This window comes from Centruroides sculpturatus, unplaced genomic scaffold, assembly GCF_000671375.1.
Source record: "Centruroides sculpturatus isolate CEXI.00-Female unplaced genomic scaffold, Cexi_2.0 scaffold7, whole genome shotgun sequence".
Lineage (NCBI taxonomy): Eukaryota > Metazoa > Arthropoda > Arachnida > Scorpiones > Buthidae > Centruroides > Centruroides sculpturatus.
Genome location: NW_019384510.1, coordinates 1067993 through 1088265, shown reverse-complemented (window position 1 = coordinate 1088265; position 20273 = coordinate 1067993). Strand labels below are relative to the sequence as shown.

General features: G+C 31.8%; 1 protein-coding gene across 2 annotated transcripts in view; it reads left to right on the top strand.

Annotated features, from left to right (window-relative positions):
* The window catches only part of LOC111622377 (serine/threonine-protein kinase WNK1-like), a 132256-nt gene that overhangs the window by 14766 nt on the left and 97217 nt on the right, over positions 1–20273 (top strand). Inside the window, exons 3-4 of one of the 2 annotated variants that reach the window (XM_023364737.1) lie at positions 5504–5673; positions 17806–18026. In XM_023364737.1, coding sequence (XP_023220505.1) covers positions 5504–5673; positions 17806–18026 — 391 coding nt within the window. Of the gene's footprint in view, positions 1–5503; positions 5674–14019; positions 14212–17805; positions 18027–20273 lie in introns of those variants that run through there. The other variant, XM_023364736.1, reaches the window with a different exon arrangement.

Sequence of the window (20273 nt, the reverse complement as noted above, 5' to 3'; positions counted from 1 at the left end):
CAGACGATAATAAACTCAACTTACTAGCCTAAAATCTCCGTAGCGTGTTGCCAGGCGGCAGAAAGCATATATATAATTATAATAAAGTTACAATAAATTAAGTTAATATATAATTATATATACAGTACCTAATTTATATATAATTAATATATAATTATATGTACAGTACCTAATTTATATATAATTTATATATAATACTAAACAGACGATAGCAAACTCAATTTAGCCGCTCCGTAGCGTGGCGCAGGGTCGGAGGAAAGTAGTTCGGCTGCTCATCCACTATTGGTCCAGACTCTATCAATCTTGTCGCGAAACGACGTTATAGGAGGTACGTTATACGAAAGTTGCTACAATTTTTTCGCTACGTTATAGGAATTGTCGTTATAGGAACGTACGTTATAGGGGGGTCAACTGTATATGCACAAGCAAAAGATTCTTTGCATTTTTTGCAAATAAGTTTTGTGAACTGTGTATTTGCATTTTTTACCGGATGCTCACCCTCTTGTATTTAAAAACAAGTATTTTATCTAGGTCGTTTGAATCGTTCTTGTATATTGTCAGGAGTAAAGTTGAATAGCAATAGGAAAAGCAAAGCTTTAGAATTGAGTTCCAGACTGAAATTGCAAAATCACACAGGAGCCCGATATAAATTTTAATCCATCCCCATGTGAAAACAGATTATTATTCAGAAATCAGAATTCGCAGAAACTCATAAGTGTAATCTACGGAGAGTGGGTTTGACTGTTAAGAATTGGCAAAAAAAAAGGTTCCCGATTGTCCAGCTTTACGTGAACAAATTATGTTGTGGATTTTACAATATTTTTCTTTAAAGTTTAAAATGCCAGTAATTTTTGTGGGACAATGTGTGCATTTATGTTCATTTGATGTTTTATTTGTTGTAATTAAACGAAATAAAATTAGAATTGTATTAATAAATCTAATTTTCTTTATTTTGATCTTTAAAGTTGTACCTCGTCCTATATGTGAAGTCATCTTATATGCGAGTAAATACGGTGTTTATATTTTTGAACAATCGTTTGAATTACATTGTTTTTAAAATTTTTACAAATAGGCATTAGGTCTGTTAATTTTCCATTGGATAACCATTTATTTGTACCTGAAGAAGAACTCAGGAGGAGTTGGAAAATGTTTGTGCAGTGTTTGTTTTTTTGTATTATATGCACTGGACATTGGTTCTGTGACTGCTATTAATCAAATGAACACTGCTGTACTGAGAACTCACTACATTAGTAAAAATAACAAAACCAATGTGTTTATAAGCCTTCTGGCTCATTCCCTGGAATGCTAATTAGCTCACTAGATATTTGGGATGCTCAATTCAGAGATGCTAGTGCAACATAAAAACACACAATTGGAATTTAAGATTTTAAATTTGAAAAAACAAATTTAAAATTTTTAAAAATTACAAGATTTTTTTGAATTTCAAATTCTCAGAGAAGAACATTAAGATTGCCATTCAGTATCATATTCCAAACTCTAATTACAGTACAACTCCCGTGTTATACAGGGGTTACCCCCGTATAACACAGGAGTTGTACTGTAATTAGAGTTTGTAATAACAAAACCAATGTGTTTATAAGCCTTCTGGCTCATTCCCTGGAATGTTAATTAGCTCACTAGATATTTGGGATGCTCAATTCAGAGATGCTAGTGCAACATAAAAACACACAATTGGAATTTAAGATTTTAAATTTGAAAAGACAAATTTTAAATTTTAAAAAATTACAAGATTTTTTGAATTTCAAATTCTNATTCCCTGGAATGCTAATTAGCTCACTAGATATTTGGGATGCTCAATTCAGAGATGCTAGTGCAACATAAAAACACACAATTGGAATTTAAGATTTTAAATTTGAAAAGACAAATTTTAAATTTTAAAAAATTACAAGATTTTTTGAATTTCAAATTCTCAGAGAAGAAGAACATTAAGATTGCCATTCAGTATCATATTCCAAACTCTAATTACAGTATAACTCCAGTGTTATACAGGGGTTACCCCCGTATAACACTGGAGTTACGTTCCAAAAAATTGCCATGTTATGCGAATCCATGTTATATGAAACTAGTGCGAAAGGGGGGTTAAGTTCCAAAAATTAAAAAACATGTTGTTAAATCGTTATTTAAATCGGATTTATTATTCATTTTTTTCTTAGGTAAAATACTTATTTATTATTTAAGTAAATATTTTACCAGAGGATTTTTCATTTTATATGATCTCAGCATGAGCATCATCAACTAGTAACAGTTTTTAGGTAACTATTAACGTTTGTTAATAGCGGTCGCCCTGCACTGGGAGTGCGCTGCTGTTTGTAGGCATTTAGGAATGACAGTGAAAGAAAGATGGCAGCGCTTGCACTAATGATAATATCGTGTGGAGGAATCTATAATTCTAAAATGAGTTTTTAGAGGCAAAAGAAGGGTCCCAATTGTATGATTTAACCATTAAATGGATTATTTGTTGAAAGAGCATTCAAAGTAGCCATGAAAGCAATTAGAATGCTTGCGTGGAGGTATAAATGAACGCATCCTTTATTACATTTTATGTTGTACGAGGGTTTTACCCAATTCCCAAGCTGTGTTAGAGTGAACCCGTGCTATAAAAGCACTGTGCTATATGGGGGATGTTCCCAATTCTCGAACCGTGTTAGAGTGAACTCGTGCTATAAAAGCACCATGTTATATGGGGGATGTTCCCAATTCTCGAACCGTGTTAGAGTGAATTCGTACTATAGAAATGCCGTGTTATACGGGGGTTACCTGTATATAGTAAGTGGAAAAAAACTTGTGACAAATACAATACTTCTTCACATGTTTATATCTCATTCAAATCATAAAATTCATTTATAGCCACAAACTTCACACTTATAATTAATCATGAAAATTAGAATTTAATCATTGCTTTGTTCTTTACAATGCACTTCTCAAGTTGATGAGTTATGCTGCTCACAAGTGACTCATCAGTCATGTCTGAAATCTCTTTTGCATTTTTATGATAATTTATTTTTTGATATCTTGGTGCTTCAGCTGGGTCTCAAGAATATCCCACAGGTTTTTGATTGGGTTAATGTTGGGGGCGTAAAGCCAGCCAGTCCATGACATTGATGTTGTGGTTTATGAACCATTGTTGTGTTGTCTGTGCAAAATGTAGGTGCATGTTGTCTTGCTGAAGAGTGTATTTTTCTGGATAGAGCAAACCTATCATTTCCAAAATCTGCTATGCATTTAATTTAGTGAATAAAATTTATTTTGATAACTGAACTTTATCTCCTGATTTAAAACAGACTTAGTTATAAGACAGACTCAGGTTTATTGATTGATAGTCTTAATTAGAACACCAGTGAATTTATAATATGAAGTCTGCCATACTGATTTATTTCCTACATCATTGGGTATAAATATCTGTGATAGTTTGTTTTGATTAAGGCACATAATAACCTGCTTTTAGCTTTGCCATTAATGTGATTGTCTTTTGTCATCAATTCAATTAGCAATTTTAGAATTCTGTTCAAAGCATCTGAAAAAATGGATAATACGTATGATCTCAGGCCCGCTATTTAGATAGGGAATCATTCTTTAATATTCTGTAATGATTTAAAATAAATATTCTTCCATGTGGTTTACTAGAATTGATGCTTTTCCACATAATAAATAGACATCATGAAACCTGATACATTTATGAAACTTGATACAATAAGTAAAAACATTTTTGACCAAATTAACAGGTTTTCTTTAGTTACTGAACTATTGAATACAAAGTTCAAACAAAGCAAGAATACAAGATAAAAATTTATTAAAATCATTTTTATAAAATAAAAATTCAAATATAATGAAAAATGATACAAAATAATGACATATAAAATGAAATAAGAAAGGTAAAATAAATGAAAATAAAATAATAAAAACATGAAATATGTTAAAGTAAAATAATATAAGCTGGAGTTCTTGTTTGGAATGCCATGCAATAGATGGGATGTGTGCATAATGGTAGTTGATGCATGCACATCTATTAGCTTTATAAATTTCTAACATATTTAAGAGAATTGATGTTCAGGATACGTCTGATGATCTTAGCATCTTCCTGATTCACTTGGACATCAGTGGTTAGCAAAAACTGCCAAAGTCATTTTTTGATCCTCTGATTGTGTCTGGTAGTATATGAGCTTTGTTTTAAATCAGTGGCTTTCTAATGGGATGGAGTAAATTTCACAGAAATTATTATGATCATAATGGAGTTTGTTGTTTCTTAAGATCTTGAAGAAAGTCAGATTGCATTTATATACTAAATTTAGGTTGTTAGATTTGGCCACTTACATATTTTTCTTACAGCATGGAAGCAGTTTAGAATAATTCTCCTATGGTTAGGTTGTACTGGCTGGTTTTAGATGATTGAAAAGTGATGAATAATTGTTGTATTATATCAGTTTGATATTTGTGTTGTTTTTTAATCCTTACAACATCCTTGAGCTCAGTTATGATGTCTAGGATACTAGGGCAGTGTGTAAATGCCCTCTGTATCAAGGACTTGAAAGTAGAGTTTTAAGCAGTGTGAATCCACTGAGTTGTAAAGAATTAGAACTGGCTGATGTGTAGCTTTATGATATATGTTGATAGTAAGTTCACCACCCCTGCATGTGCTGGAAATGTCCAAGAAAATACAAATGGACCACTTTCCTAATCCAATTATAGGAGCAGACCATAACGGTTGTCATTAATTTTTCAGAGAAAATGTAAATCTGGTTTTTATGCATTAGGATGAAGATGCTATCCATATATCTAACATATACTAGAATGAGATGGAATTTCAGTAGTATTGCATTTTCTAGTTGATGGATGACAAGTTCACTTTGAATTCCTGATATGGGACTGCCCATGGAAACACTTTTGTCTCAAATGTATACTTTATCATATGTGAAAATTGATGAGTAACAAACAAAGTATGCAAAGTCTAAAATATGCTTATAAAATCTATGCTGCTCCTATTTTGATGATGAAGAAATCTTTAATTTTGAAAAGATGATGATGATAATCTGAGTGAAACATCTTTTATGAAGACAGTCCCTTATATTCCAGTAAAGATCATTGTGAATGTCAATTTATGTTGTGATGCATTAGTTCTTTCTTAGTTTTTTCTTTGCCTACTTCATTTTCTTCCAAATAGCTAATGCCAATCTACTTTGCTTTTTAGTCTTTCTTGTTCTCTCTCTACTTTTGATTCGAGATTATGAATTTTATTTTGTTTTTTCTCAGACTATGTAATACTATCATCTAGATTTGCATATGCCTGAGGGAAAAACGTGTTGTCACTAAGGGTAATTTTGTGATGATACAAAATACAAAATTGGTAATAATATATACAAATACATCAATCTATCATGACTAATGATTGCTGAACTATAATTGAAATATTTTTCTTGTAAAGTTTTGCAAATCAAAAAAGTTATTAATGATAAGCTTATAATAAATATAAAATTGTTATTTACAGGAAAGATTGAACAAAAGTGAACGCCAAAGATTTCGTGAAGAAGCAGAAATGTTAAAAGGCTTACAGCATCCGAACATTGTCCGATTTTTTGACTACTGGGAAGTAAATACAACAAAACGAAAATATTTAGTTTTAATTACCGAATTAATGACAAGTGGAACATTAAAGACGTAAGCAAAAATGAAACTGTTTTGATTTATTGATTTGATATTCTACAGGGTGTCCCAAAAGTTTCCATACAGTGACACAAATCAAGCCCACCAGTGGCTGAACAAATAAAACCATTGAATACTGGTAGTTGGTCATTGGTTTGTGCCTGACCACCATGTAGTGTTCTAGGTTTTCTTCAAGTGTCTAACACCTAAACAGAATCCAGTTTCCACATAGGAAGTCCTGCTAGAAGTTACCCCATTGGCAGATCATCCATGTGTTTTGTTGCCTTTGTCAATCCACTGACACAAATCTTAATGCTGACATTTTAATGTTTGTGAATAGTTACATTTCACCTTTGTATGTATGGAAACTTTAGGACACCCTGTATAGTAGAATTTTATTCTATTGAAAATTTTTAAAAATTTTGCAAACATTAGGTTGGTATCATTTTAGTTTAGCACATTTGTGTATATTATGGAACTATCAGATAAATTAATTTTCAGTTTTATTTATATACTATATTTTTAGTAAATATATAACAAATTGTTGAAAATGGCAATTTAAGTTTTTGATTTTTCAAAATAAAAATTTTACACATAAATGACATATCCTGCATATCTTATAATGTTCACAATTCATACTGATACACAGAGACAGATTCATTTCTTAATTGTTTTAATTCATTTTATTAATTTATGTTAATTTTAAAATTCTTAACCCTTATATTATAGTATCTGATTTATATAATTACAATGGTTATCTTACATAAACGTTTATTGCACCAAGTGACCAAGTTAACATGTAAAAAATTCTTTAAACTGTGTACAGTAGAGGAACAAAGAATTTTAGAAATGTGTTAGATTGGTCACTTGGAGTGATAAATCCTTATGTAAGATAACATTTGTAGTTATATAAATCAAATACTATNTCCTTTATAATTTTAATTATTTAATTGCTCCTTCCTCTCTTCCTTGGCACGTTGTGAACTTTCTAATAGTTGGATAATAAACCGTATTATTGTAATTTGTCTTTTTAAATTATTTTGAGTCGATATTAAAATTTGGAAAAGGGGAATACCTAGATCGGTAGAATACGCGAATTTCTTCCTATGACTTCGGTTGTTGTTCGGAGTACATTTAAGGTTTTAACGAAGTTCGAGCGAATACATAATTAGAAAAACAAAAGTTAAAATAAAGTGATTAAACAAAAATTATTACAAATATCGTAAATAACAGTTCACAAATGCATATATAGAAATATTTTTTGAAATAGGGGAAAATGGTCTTCACAATTTGAAATCGATCGAACACACTGTCTCGATACACTCGTATAAACGCGCGCCATCTATCGTGGGTTAAATGTACTATGCCAGAAACCTTCGCGGGAGTGTATTAAAAAACTTTTCTAAGTTTTATGGCAATCGTACTATGCCACAAACCTGCGCGAGAGTAAACTAAACCACTTCCAGACATTACTTTTGAAAACAATGTTATTACAAAAAAAGTAGAAAAATATAAATAAATAACAATATTATAGGGTTTAACAGACATCACGCAACAACTTAATCGCGATAGTCATTGCGACGCAATGNTAAAAAACTTTTCTAAGTTTTATGGCAATCGTACTATGCCACAAACCTGCGCGAGAGTATATTAAACAACTTCCCAAAGTTTCATGGCAATCGGATAAACGGTGTGGTAATGCATGAAGGACATAAGACAGACACACAGACACACACACAGACATACATTCATTTTTATATATATAGATAACTCAAAGTTAGCTTTAAAAATTTCTATGGTCTCTAACCATGTGAGATGCTCTGTGTGTGATGTTGAGAGGAGGCGTTTGGTTTATGTCAACGTTACTGAACAGTTGTACATGGCTTAGTGGATCAAATCCACCTGATGCCTCCAGAATCTATGCCCAAGGTACTGTACATCTTTATAACAGACCATGATAGGAAGGTGGAACAAGTGTTTGTAATTTCCCACCTTTTCCTACATTCATTATTTGCAAAAATCATCAGGAAATATGCAATTAATATCACTTTTCAGAGGTGCTCATTTATTTTCACATTCCTTTGAAATGGAAAGGACCCTCCAAACCTTAGCAGATTTCCCAGCATATGTAGTATCCTCATCAGAGACACCAGATGTGATAGATACCATCTGTACATTGGGTTCACTAAACAAGAATGTTTAGTGAAACCAATGTACAGAAGGTGTATGAGAAGAAGAATACAAGAGCATATCTCAGACGTGCAACATGCCAGAACATCCACAGCCCTCTCTACATATATGACAGACCCATAAATGCAGACTTTACATGGACCAAAGTCCTCACATCACACACACAGCAATGCAGATGGTTGGAGGCCATAAAAATTTTTAAAGCTAACTTTGGGTTATCCTGTATAAATTTTAAGGAGGAAATGGTGTTGTCCGATGGCCTGACAGGCCCTGTTTACATAATGATCATTCAACTAACAACATTATAGTTGTTAGTTGAATGATCGTTATGCATATAACAATGTTTATGCAGTATTAAATTTATACTGTATTTACTTGCATATAAGACAAGGTTTTTATTCATTTATCACAGCTTCAAATTCCTAGATCATTCTACAGTAGACCCCCTATAATGCTTAGATACGTTCCACGCTAATCGAATTTTACGTTATAGGAACGATTAAATACATGATCCAATTGCAGCCCGATAGGTGGGAACTTTACGGACTAAGGCTGTTTGAAAGATTTTTCTTCTATAAAATTAACCGATTCTAGACTAATTCCACTCAACATTTCCAAAATACGTATAATTTTTTGGGAATAATCTGTATAAACTATGCTATAAACAAAAAATTGTAGGATTACTTACACCGTTCGACTACGCCGTTGCTTAAAGCTGGTTTTCATCGCGGAACAGCACGCGAAACGACGGCCGCAATTTCTGATAACGAATTTTTGGCGGAAAAATAACTTGACCTTTGGAGACATCATTAATATAAATAATTTTTATGGCCGTTGAATAAGAAGTGTTTCTTTCACAAGAAATGTATAAAATTAGTGCTGTATTAGACTTACGGTACCTAATTTACATACTGTACAGACGATAATAAACTCAACTTACTAGCCTAAAATCTCCGTAGCGTGTTGCCAGGCGGCAGAAAGCATATATATAATTATAATAAAGTTACAATAAATTAAGTTAATATATAATTATATATACAGTACCTAATTTATATATAATTAATATATAATTATATGTACAGTACCTAATTTATATATAATTTATATATAATACTAAACAGACGATAGCAAACTCAATTTAGCCGCTCCGTAGCGTGGCGCAGGGTCGGAGGAAAGTAGTTCGGCTGCTCATCCACTATTGGTCCAGACTCTATCAATCTTGTCGCGAAACGACGTTATAGGAGGTACGTTATACGAAAGTTGCTACAATTTTTTCGCTACGTTATAGGAATTGTCGTTATAGGAACGTACGTTATAGGGGGGTCAACTGTATATGCACAAGCAAAAGATTCTTTGCATTTTTTGCAAATAAGTTTTGTGAACTGTGTATTTGCATTTTTTACCGGATGCTCACCCTCTTGTATTTAAAAACAAGTATTTTATCTAGGTCGTTTGAATCGTTCTTGTATATTGTCAGGAGTAAAGTTGAATAGCAATAGGAAAAGCAAAGCTTTAGAATTGAGTTCCAGACTGAAATTGCAAAATCACACAGGAGCCCGATATAAATTTTAATCCATCCCCATGTGAAAACAGATTATTATTCAGAAATCAGAATTCGCAGAAACTCATAAGTGTAATCTACGGAGAGTGGGTTTGACTGTTAAGAATTGGCAAAAAAAAAGGTTCCCGATTGTCCAGCTTTACGTGAACAAATTATGTTGTGGATTTTACAATATTTTTCTTTAAAGTTTAAAATGCCAGTAATTTTTGTGGGACAATGTGTGCATTTATGTTCATTTGATGTTTTATTTGTTGTAATTAAACGAAATAAAATTAGAATTGTATTAATAAATCTAATTTTCTTTATTTTGATCTTTAAAGTTGTACCTCGTCCTATATGTGAAGTCATCTTATATGCGAGTAAATACGGTGTTTATATTTTTGAACAATCGTTTGAATTACATTGTTTTTAAAATTTTTACAAATAGGCATTAGGTCTGTTAATTTTCCATTGGATAACCATTTATTTGTACCTGAAGAAGAACTCAGGAGGAGTTGGAAAATGTTTGTGCAGTGTTTGTTTTTTTGTATTATATGCACTGGACATTGGTTCTGTGACTGCTATTAATCAAATGAACACTGCTGTACTGAGAACTCACTACATTAGTAATAATAACAAAACCAATGTGTTTATAAGCCTTCTGGCTCATTCCCTGGAATGTTAATTAGCTCACTAGATATTTGGGATGCTCAATTCAGAGATGCTAGTGCAACATAAAAACACACAATTGGAATTTAAGATTTTAAATTTGAAAAAACAAATTTAAAATTTTTAAAAATTACAAGATTTTTTTGAATTTCAAATTCTCAGAGAAGAACATTAAGATTGCCATTCAGTATCATATTCCAAACTCTAATTACAGTACAACTCCCGTGTTATACAGGGGTTACCCCCGTATAACACAGGAGTTGTACTGTAATTAGAGTTTGTAATAACAAAACCAATGTGTTTATAAGCCTTCTGGCTCATTCCCTGGAATGTTAATTAGCTCACTAGATATTTGGGATGCTCAATTCAGAGATGCTAGTGCAACATAAAAACACACAATTGGAATTTAAGATTTTAAATTTGAAAAGACAAATTTTAAATTTTAAAAAATTACAAGATTTTTTGAATTTCAAATTCTCAGAGAAGAAGAACATTAAGATTGCCATTCAGTATCATATTCCAAACTCTAATTACAGTATAACTCCAGTGTTATACAGGGGTTACCCCCGTATAACACTGGAGTTACGTTCCAAAAAATTGCCATGTTATGCGAATCCATGTTATATGAAACTAGTGCGAAAGGGGGGTTAAGTTCCAAAAATTAAAAAACATGTTGTTAAATCGTTATTTAAATCGGATTTATTATTCATTTTTTTCTTAGGTAAAATACTTATTTATTATTTAAGTAAATATTTTACCAGAGGATTTTTCATTTTATATGATCTCAGCATGAGCATCATCAACTAGTAACAGTTTTTAGGTAACTATTAACGTTTGTTAATAGCGGTCGCCCTGCACTGGGAGTGCGCTGCTGTTTGTAGGCATTTAGGAATGACAGTGAAAGAAAGATGGCAGCGCTTGCACTAATGATAATATCGTGTGGAGGAATCTATAATTCTAAAATGAGTTTTTAGAGGCAAAAGAAGGGTCCCAATTGTATGATTTAACCATTAAATGGATTATTTGTTGAAAGAGCATTCAAAGTAGCCATGAAAGCAATTAGAATGCTTGCGTGGAGGTATAAATGAACGCATCCTTTATTACATTTTATGTTGTACGAGGGTTTTACCCAATTCCCAAGCTGTGTTAGAGTGAACCCGTGCTATAAAAGCACTGTGCTATATGGGGGATGTTCCCAATTCTCGAACCGTGTTAGAGTGAATTCGTACTATAGAAATGCCGTGTTATACGGGGGTTACCTGTATATAGTAAGTGGAAAAAAACTTGTGACAAATACAATACTTCTTCACATGTTTATATCTCATTCAAATCATAAAATTCATTTATAGCCACAAACTTCACACTTATAATTAATCATGAAAATTAGAATTTAATCATTGCTTTGTTCTTTACAATGCACTTCTCAAGTTGATGAGTTATGCTGCTCACAAGTGACTCATCAGTCATGTCTGAAATCTCTTTTGCATTTTTATGATAATTTATTTTTTGATATCTTGGTGCTTCAGCTGGGTCTCAAGAATATCCCACAGGTTTTTGATTGGGTTAATGTTGGGGGCGTAAAGCCAGCCAGTCCATGACATTGATGTTGTGGTTTATGAACCATTGTTGTGTTGTCTGTGCAAAATGTAGGTGCATGTTGTCTTGCTGAAGAGTGTATTTTTCTGGATAGAGCAAACCTATCATTTCCAAAATCTGCTATGCATTTAATTTAGTGAATAAAATTTATTTTGATAACTGAACTTTATCTCCTGATTTAAAACAGACTTAGTTATAAGACAGACTCAGGTTTATTGATTGATAGTCTTAATTAGAACACCAGTGAATTTATAATATGAAGTCTGCCATACTGATTTATTTCCTACATCATTGGGTATAAATATCTGTGATAGTTTGTTTTGATTAAGGCACATAATAACCTGCTTTTAGCTTTGCCATTAATGTGATTGTCTTTTGTCATCAATTCAATTTGCAATTTTAGAATTCTGTTCAAAGCATCTGAAAAAATGGATAATACGTATGATCTCAGGCCCGCTATTTAGATAGGGAATCATTCTTTAATATTCTGTAATGATTTAAAATAAATATTCTTCCATGTGGTTTACTAGAATTGATGCTTTTCCACATAATAAATAGACATCATGAAACCTGATACATTTATGAAACTTGATACAATAAGTAAAAACATTTTTGACCAAATTAACAGGTTTTCTTTAGTTACTGAACTATTGAATACAAAGTTCAAACAAAGCAAGAATACAAGATAAAAATTTATTAAAATCATTTTTATAAAATAAAAATTCAAATATAATGAAAAATGATACAAAATAATGACATATAAAATGAAATAAGAAAGGTAAAATAAATGAAAATAAAATAATAAAAACATGAAATATGTTAAAGTAAAATAATATAAGCTGGAGTTCTTGTTTGGAATGCCATGCAATAGATGGGATGTGTGCATAATGGTAGTTGATGCATGCACATCTATTAGCTTTATAAATTTCTAACATATTTAAGAGAATTGATGTTCAGGATACGTCTGATGATCTTAGCATCTTCCTGATTCACTTGGACATCAGTGGTTAGCAAAAACTGCCAAAGTCATTTTTTGATCCTCTGATTGTGTCTGGTAGTATATGAGCTTTGTTTTAAATCAGTGGCTTTCTAATGGGATGGAGTAAATTTCACAGAAATTATTATGATCATAATGGAGTTTGTTGTTTCTTAAGATCTTGAAGAAAGTCAGATTGCATTTATATACTAAATTTAGGTTGTTAGATTTGGCCACTTACATATTTTTCTTACAGCATGGAAGCAGTTTAGAATAATTCTCCTATGGTTAGGTTGTACTGGCTGGTTTTAGATGATTGAAAAGTGATGAATAATTGTTGTATTATATCAGTTTGATATTTGTGTTGTTTTTTAATCCTTACAACATCCTTGAGCTCAGTTATGATGTCTAGGATACTAGGGCAGTGTGTAAATGCCCTCTGTATCAAGGACTTGAAAGTAGAGTTTTAAGCAGTGTGAATCCACTGAGTTGTAAAGAATTAGAACTGGCTGATGTGTAGCTTTATGATATATGTTGATAGTAAGTTCACCACCCCTGCATGTGCTGGAAATGTCCAAGAAAATACAAATGGACCACTTTCCTAATCCAATTATAGGAGCAGACCATAACGGTTGTCATTAATTTTTCAGAGAAAATGTAAATCTGGTTTTTATGCATTAGGATGAAGATGCTATCCATATATCTAACATATACTAGAATGAGATGGAATTTCAGTAGTATTGCATTTTCTAGTTGATGGATGACAAGTTCACTTTGAATTCCTGATATGGGACTGCCCATGGAAACACTTTTGTCTCAAATGTATACTTTATCATATGTGAAAATTGATGAGTAACAAACAAAGTATGCAAAGTCTAAAATATGCTTATAAAATCTATGCTGCTCCTATTTTGATGATGAAGAAATCTTTAATTTTGAAAAGATGATGATGATAATCTGAGTGAAACATCTTTTATGAAGACAGTCCCTTATATTCCAGTAAAGATCATTGTGAATGTCAATTTATGTTGTGATGCATTAGTTCTTTCTTAGTTTTTTCTTTGCCTACTTCATTTTCTTCCAAATAGCTAATGCCAATCTACTTTGCTTTTTAGTCTTTCTTGTTCTCTCTCTACTTTTGATTCGAGATTATGAATTTTATTTTGTTTTTTCTCAGACTATGTAATACTATCATCTAGATTTGCATATGCCTGAGGGAAAAACGTGTTGTCACTAAGGGTAATTTTGTGATGATACAAAATACAAAATTGGTAATAATATATACAAATACATCAATCTATCATGACTAATGATTGCTGAACTATAATTGAAATATTTTTCTTGTAAAGTTTTGCAAATCAAAAAAGTTATTAATGATAAGCTTATAATAAATATAAAATTGTTATTTACAGGAAAGATTGAACAAAAGTGAACGCCAAAGATTTCGTGAAGAAGCAGAAATGTTAAAAGGCTTACAGCATCCGAACATTGTCCGATTTTTTGACTACTGGGAAGTAAATACAACAAAACGAAAATATTTAGTTTTAATTACCGAATTAATGACAAGTGGAACATTAAAGACGTAAGCAAAAATGAAACTGTTTTGATTTATTGATTTGATATTCTACAGGGTGTCCCAAAAGTTTCCATACAGTGACACAAATCAAGCCCACCAGTGGCTGAACAAATAAAACCATTGAATACTGGTAGTTGGTCATTGGTTTGTGCCTGACCACCATGTAGTGTTCTAGGTTTTCTTCAAGTGTCTAACACCTAAACAGAATCCAGTTTCCACATAGGAAGTCCTGCTAGAAGTTACCCCATTGGCAGATCATCCATGTGTTTTGTTGCCTTTGTCAATCCACTGACACAAATCTTAATGCTGACATTTTAATGTTTGTGAATAGTTACATTTCACCTTTGTATGTATGGAAACTTTAGGACACCCTGTATAGTAGAATTTTATTCTATTGAAAATTTTTAAAAATTTTGCAAACATTAGGTTGGTATCATTTTAGTTTAGCACATTTGTGTATATTATGGAACTATCAGATAAATTAATTTTCAGTTTTATTTATATACTATATTTTTAGTAAATATATAACAAATTGTTGAAAATGGCAATTTAAGTTTTTGATTTTTCAAAATAAAAATTTTACACATAAATGACATATCCTGCATATCTTATAATGTTCACAATTCATACTGATACACAGAGACAGATTCATTTCTTAATTGTTTTAATTCATTTTATTAATTTATGTTAATTTTAAAATTCTTAACCCTTATATTATAGTATCTGATTTATATAATTACAATGGTTATCTTACATAAACGTTTATTGCACCAAGTGACCAAGTTAACATGTAAAAAATTCTTTAAACTGTGTACAGTAGAGGAACAAAGAATTTTAGAAATGTGTTAGATTGGTCACTTGGAGTGATAAATCCTTATGTAAGATAACATTTGTAGTTATATAAATCAAATACTATTAAATATTATATTATAGTATATAATGAACATTAAAACGAAAACCATATAAAGAGTTTGGTTATTTTAACTTACATTGTCATATTTATTGTCATATTTATTATGATACTCTGATGTTATGAAATGGCACAGTTTCATTGATCAAGTAGACTGCAATTGATATTCTAAAAACTTATATCTTAATTTGATATCTGAAAAAATATAATATCTTAAATTTTTTAAGATATGATATCTTAAAAAATTTAAGATATTATATTTTTTTCTAATGTTACTTCTAACAAACTGTTCCATTCACAGCTGAATATCAAACAGTAGTCTTGCAATAAATCAAATTTCACAAAAAATAGACCAAATATTTAAAATTGGCATCCTCAAAAACCACTTAAAACATATTTTGTGCTCATTGGTAGCCTTGTATTATGTAATTTTTCAGTTTGAAACCCATCATACCACTGGGTCCAATAGGAAGAAGGGAGTGTTGAGGAAGGGGGTTGAAGTTGATTCAATAAAAAGTAGTAGTTGACCTCCTCCAGGAAGAGAGTATTGTCAACAACTACTAATTAATACTGGTCAACTATTAATGTTTGAAAAGTGATTTGTGTTGAATAGTTGTGATGGGCCCATATGTGATACAAGTTGCTACTGTCCATTAGACTTCATATAAGATTTGTTAGAATAAAACAGTATTATATAAATAAGCAATTACCTGTGGTTACAGGTAATTGCTTATTAACAGCATTAATTCTCTTGTAAACTAATGTTTTTTCCACCTTTTACTGGTCATTATCAGGTTTCTATGCTGTGGAATGTTTGTAAAAGAACGCATCTTCCAAAAATTCAAAAATTGCACGTCTTGAAGATACGCACATGCTCAATGTTGCTCTTTAAAAAATGAGTCTTCAAACTGGCTTCCTATTTTAAAAATTCAATGTTTATATAAATTATTAAGATAAACTTGATGACGATGTATTTTACAACAAAATACGCCCTCCAGGCAGCTGCCATCGAGTCCATTTCTTTAAAATTGATGGCTGTTTCCCTCTTGAACACTAAATATCTCTGGCTGTTTGAGATATTTTAATTAAATTAATATATAATAAAACAATATTGTAAAAATGCAAGAATAATTGCTTTTATGTGATCCCATAAAAAAATAACTNCATCGAGTCCATTTCTTTAAAATTGATGGCTGTTTCCCTCTTGAACACTAAATATCTCTGGCTGTTTGAGATATTTTAATTAAATTAATATATAATAAAACAATATTGTAAAAATGCAAGAATAATTGCTTTTATGTGATCCCATAAAAAAATAACTGATGAAACTAGATTGAAAAAGTAAAACTCAACAAAAACATCTAAGTAAAGGAAACTTCTGAAAGTTATCCTCTTTCAGTCTTGAGAATGGCATTAGATAGATGAACATTGAGACCAGATATGGAATGCTTAAGAGCAGGTGGACCAGATTAACTATATAAGAACTGTGAAGTTATGAATGAAAATACTGTTTGCTGATGAGGGTGAATATGTCGAACAAGGAACCATGCACAGCAGATGGCGGAAAAAAGTATTTATTTACAGATTCTGATGGATTCCAACTCTAAAACAGTATAACAGGTGGTCATTCAAAATCCAAAATATCGACAGGACAATTACACAATTTTGCGAAGAATACAAAGGAGCTGAGCTTGAGTAATACAACAAGAGTTTTCTTATAACTAATTCTTAAAGACTAGCTTATGCTAAAGGGAAAAAGAGATCAAGGGGTATAGGCAAGAAATAGCAAGATGGCTGATAGAAAAGAATAGAATACCTGGTATGTACAAATGTTGTTTAGCTTTCATTTGGAGCCACATGGAACTTCTGTAGACTCACTTTGAGCTTCTGTTTTCCTTTTTTCTATATCCTAGATTCACTACACTGTCACTTCAATAAGTTTATAAACTTTTCTTACTCCAGTTTAGTTTCACTCATTTCTTGGATACTTGATAGCACTAAGCACTATCTTCTTTGTCCTTACTCCACGAAGACCAGCCAAAAAGTGTCCTACACTCTCCACACATGTTCTCAAGTAACATCACTTTCATTGTTCTTGTGATTTCATGAAGTGGCTCTCACCACCTAGGGAATAGATTAAGATTAGTAGGTTCTAGAAGTAAGAAAGGACAAAGGACATAGGAGAAATGCTAAAAACTACAAACTAAACTAAAATTATACAATGGTGTACAGCCACAGAACATCCAATTTGCATCACAAATTACATTATTTCAATACAAAAATTTTTCCCTGAACAGAGTTAACATAACTGGCATGACTGTTGCTAACAGGAAAAGTATGATGTCAGCTATTTTGTCCCTGCTCTGTAGGTAAGTAGTGCCCTCAGTTTCAAAGAACAAGTGGCATGTAAGACAGTCCACCCCAAAATAAAGTTGAGGTGTCTGTCTAGAAGAGTTCTTAATAGTAAAGTTTGATGATTTTAACTGGGTGTTTTTGGATTTGGGTGGTAAGTGTGTTAAATACAACCAGTTTGATTTGGTGTGAGTGTACAAATATACAGTTAATGTATATACAATGAAATAAAATTATCGTTTATAATATCTTATTATGCAATTTTTAATCATTACAGCTTTATATTAGTTATACAAATATTGTAAAAATTGTTTTGATAATTTATTAAATTTTTCTAGTTATTTACGTCGTTTTAAAAAAATTAATTTGAAAGTGCTGAAGTCCTGGTGTCGTCAAATTTTGAAAGGTTTAAATTTTCTTCATTCTCGATCTCCACCCATAATTCACAGAGATTTGAAATGTGATAACATATTTATTACTGGTACTACTGGATCTGTTAAAATTGGAGATCTTGGATTAGCAACATTGAAGAATCGATCTTTTGCTAAAAGTGTTATTGGTGAGTATGCAAAAATCTATTATGCAACTTTTATTTTTGTGGAAAAGCAAATTTAGAGTAATGACTGTTTTCATTATATGTAATGAATAAGTAGTTATGAAAGTAATACTCTAAAAGTAAAGAAAATATAATCATTTTAAGTATGAACAAAATATAAAATTGCAACATTTAACAAAGAAAATACTTTGCTTCTGTTTATCATCTGTTGTTCACTCCAGTTGACAGTCCACAATTTCACAAGTACGGAGACAACCTTTCTTTTGAGGCTACTGCCTCCACAATAAAATGCAAATATGGTAACAAATGTCCTCTGGTGCTGTCGCCACTTTCACATAAAATACATGTTTAAGTAAGTATAAAATATAAATCATGGCCAATAGTATTACATTTAATTATTGACAAGACTATGTCTTGTTTATAAAATCGTACTTCCTGCTGTGTATGAAGCTTAGAGGTATGAAGGAGTACATGTCAGGAGTTGCAATTTGGCACGGAGTATTTGGTGCCCAAATCATGCGCGCATAAAAAAAACCAGACTTGGAGGTACTTGGGACCGAGAACCAAGTCAAAATGAAATACAAAATGGCGACTCTCTCTACAAACAGGCAAACCGAAGTCAGGTGGTGAGAGTACCACCCACAGTCATTCTAAGAAGTGGACTCTGACACTAGGACTGAACACATAGTATTTTCTTTGTTAAATAAAATTTATAATCTAATTTTGTAAATTTGGGAGTGCTTCAAATATGACATTAAAACAGGGTTTTATGTCGTTACAAGTAGGTTTTTTAACATTATCTAGTATAGTAAAATCATGGGACCGATAAAAATTTCATGTTATATTAGTGTCATTGTTACATTCAATGACATTATAATTGGGTTAAACTGTATATTGTCTGTGCAAAATAAAAAAAATAATTTTGAATGATACAATAGCCACAATTATTTTTTCAAAAATGGGAAATTTTCGTTACACATCTACAAAAATTCAACCTGGGCAGATATGCAACGGAGAGAAATTTCGAAATTGGATAGGTTAATTTCATTGAAAATGCATCGTGGATGACCTTGTGGTCGTGACCGGCAAAGTTTGAACAATCGCACCCAAAAGCAGCGATACCAAAGAAGATTGGAGAATGAGAACCAGACTTGCCTTGAGCGTCAAAGTGATTCCGCTTAGTAGTAAGTCTCCGAGAGATAGTCTTGTCCCAAATACGGTTTTGCCATTTTACTTGTTTTACACTTAAAAGTATAAACAAAAATGTAAGTGTAAAATAATTAAATGTAATACCGTCAGCCATGATTTATATTTTATATTTACTTTGTAAAGTACTATATTATTTTTCCGACTTTCCAACGATTATCGACACTACTGTGTGCCGGAAATAGCCGTTCCCTAACGGGTACTTTACGCGGATTCGCGTTAGTGTGCCAGGCCTGGACTTTAAGCGTGCACCGAATTAAATAATGACAAAGTTTGTCAATAACAAAATCAAATATTTAATTAAACTTCTATTAATAAACTCTATACAGTATTTAGTAAAAATCAAACAATAATTTATTCAATGAAACTCAACAAGAATCAATCCGACAAACTCAAATCAATCTATTTCTAACTTAATTCTATTCCCCTTTGGAATTCGACAAAATCAAAGAATTAACTTATAAACAATAATTCTTATAAATTAAAGATCCTAATCGTCACCTCAATATACTAGGAACCTATTTCCTCAAACTCTCAAGACTTTCTATAATCGTCGATCCACAAATCGAATAACTTCAAAATCCTATCGGACACCTCTCTCGTTCACTGCTACGAAGCTCACCAAAGCTCGTTGCTATCAGGAATTCACCTCGTTCGTTTTCACTTGAGTTAGAGGCTTTATAGTGTGAGGTGACGTCACAATTCTGAATGAGCTCACTCTCCTCATTTACATACTTATCTGTAACATTAAATTTTTCTCGTTTATCTGGCAGATTATTTTCCGACAATACTTCGCTAACCTTTTACATTATTCTTTTTAACAATTATCGGGATGCTTTATTATTTTAAGGTTTAGCGATTCCTAACTGGGTTGTGGGGTCTTCCCCCCCCTTTTTCTCGGTGCGGACTTACTTTTTCCGCTTGGGAAGCGCAAGTGTGCGCGAGTTTTTCTACGGCGCTTTTCTTTCGTCGGTGAGTTGGTTTTTCTTCTATTTTTAAGTTACTAAGGTGAATGGTGAGGAAACCTTCGTCTTAACTAAACAT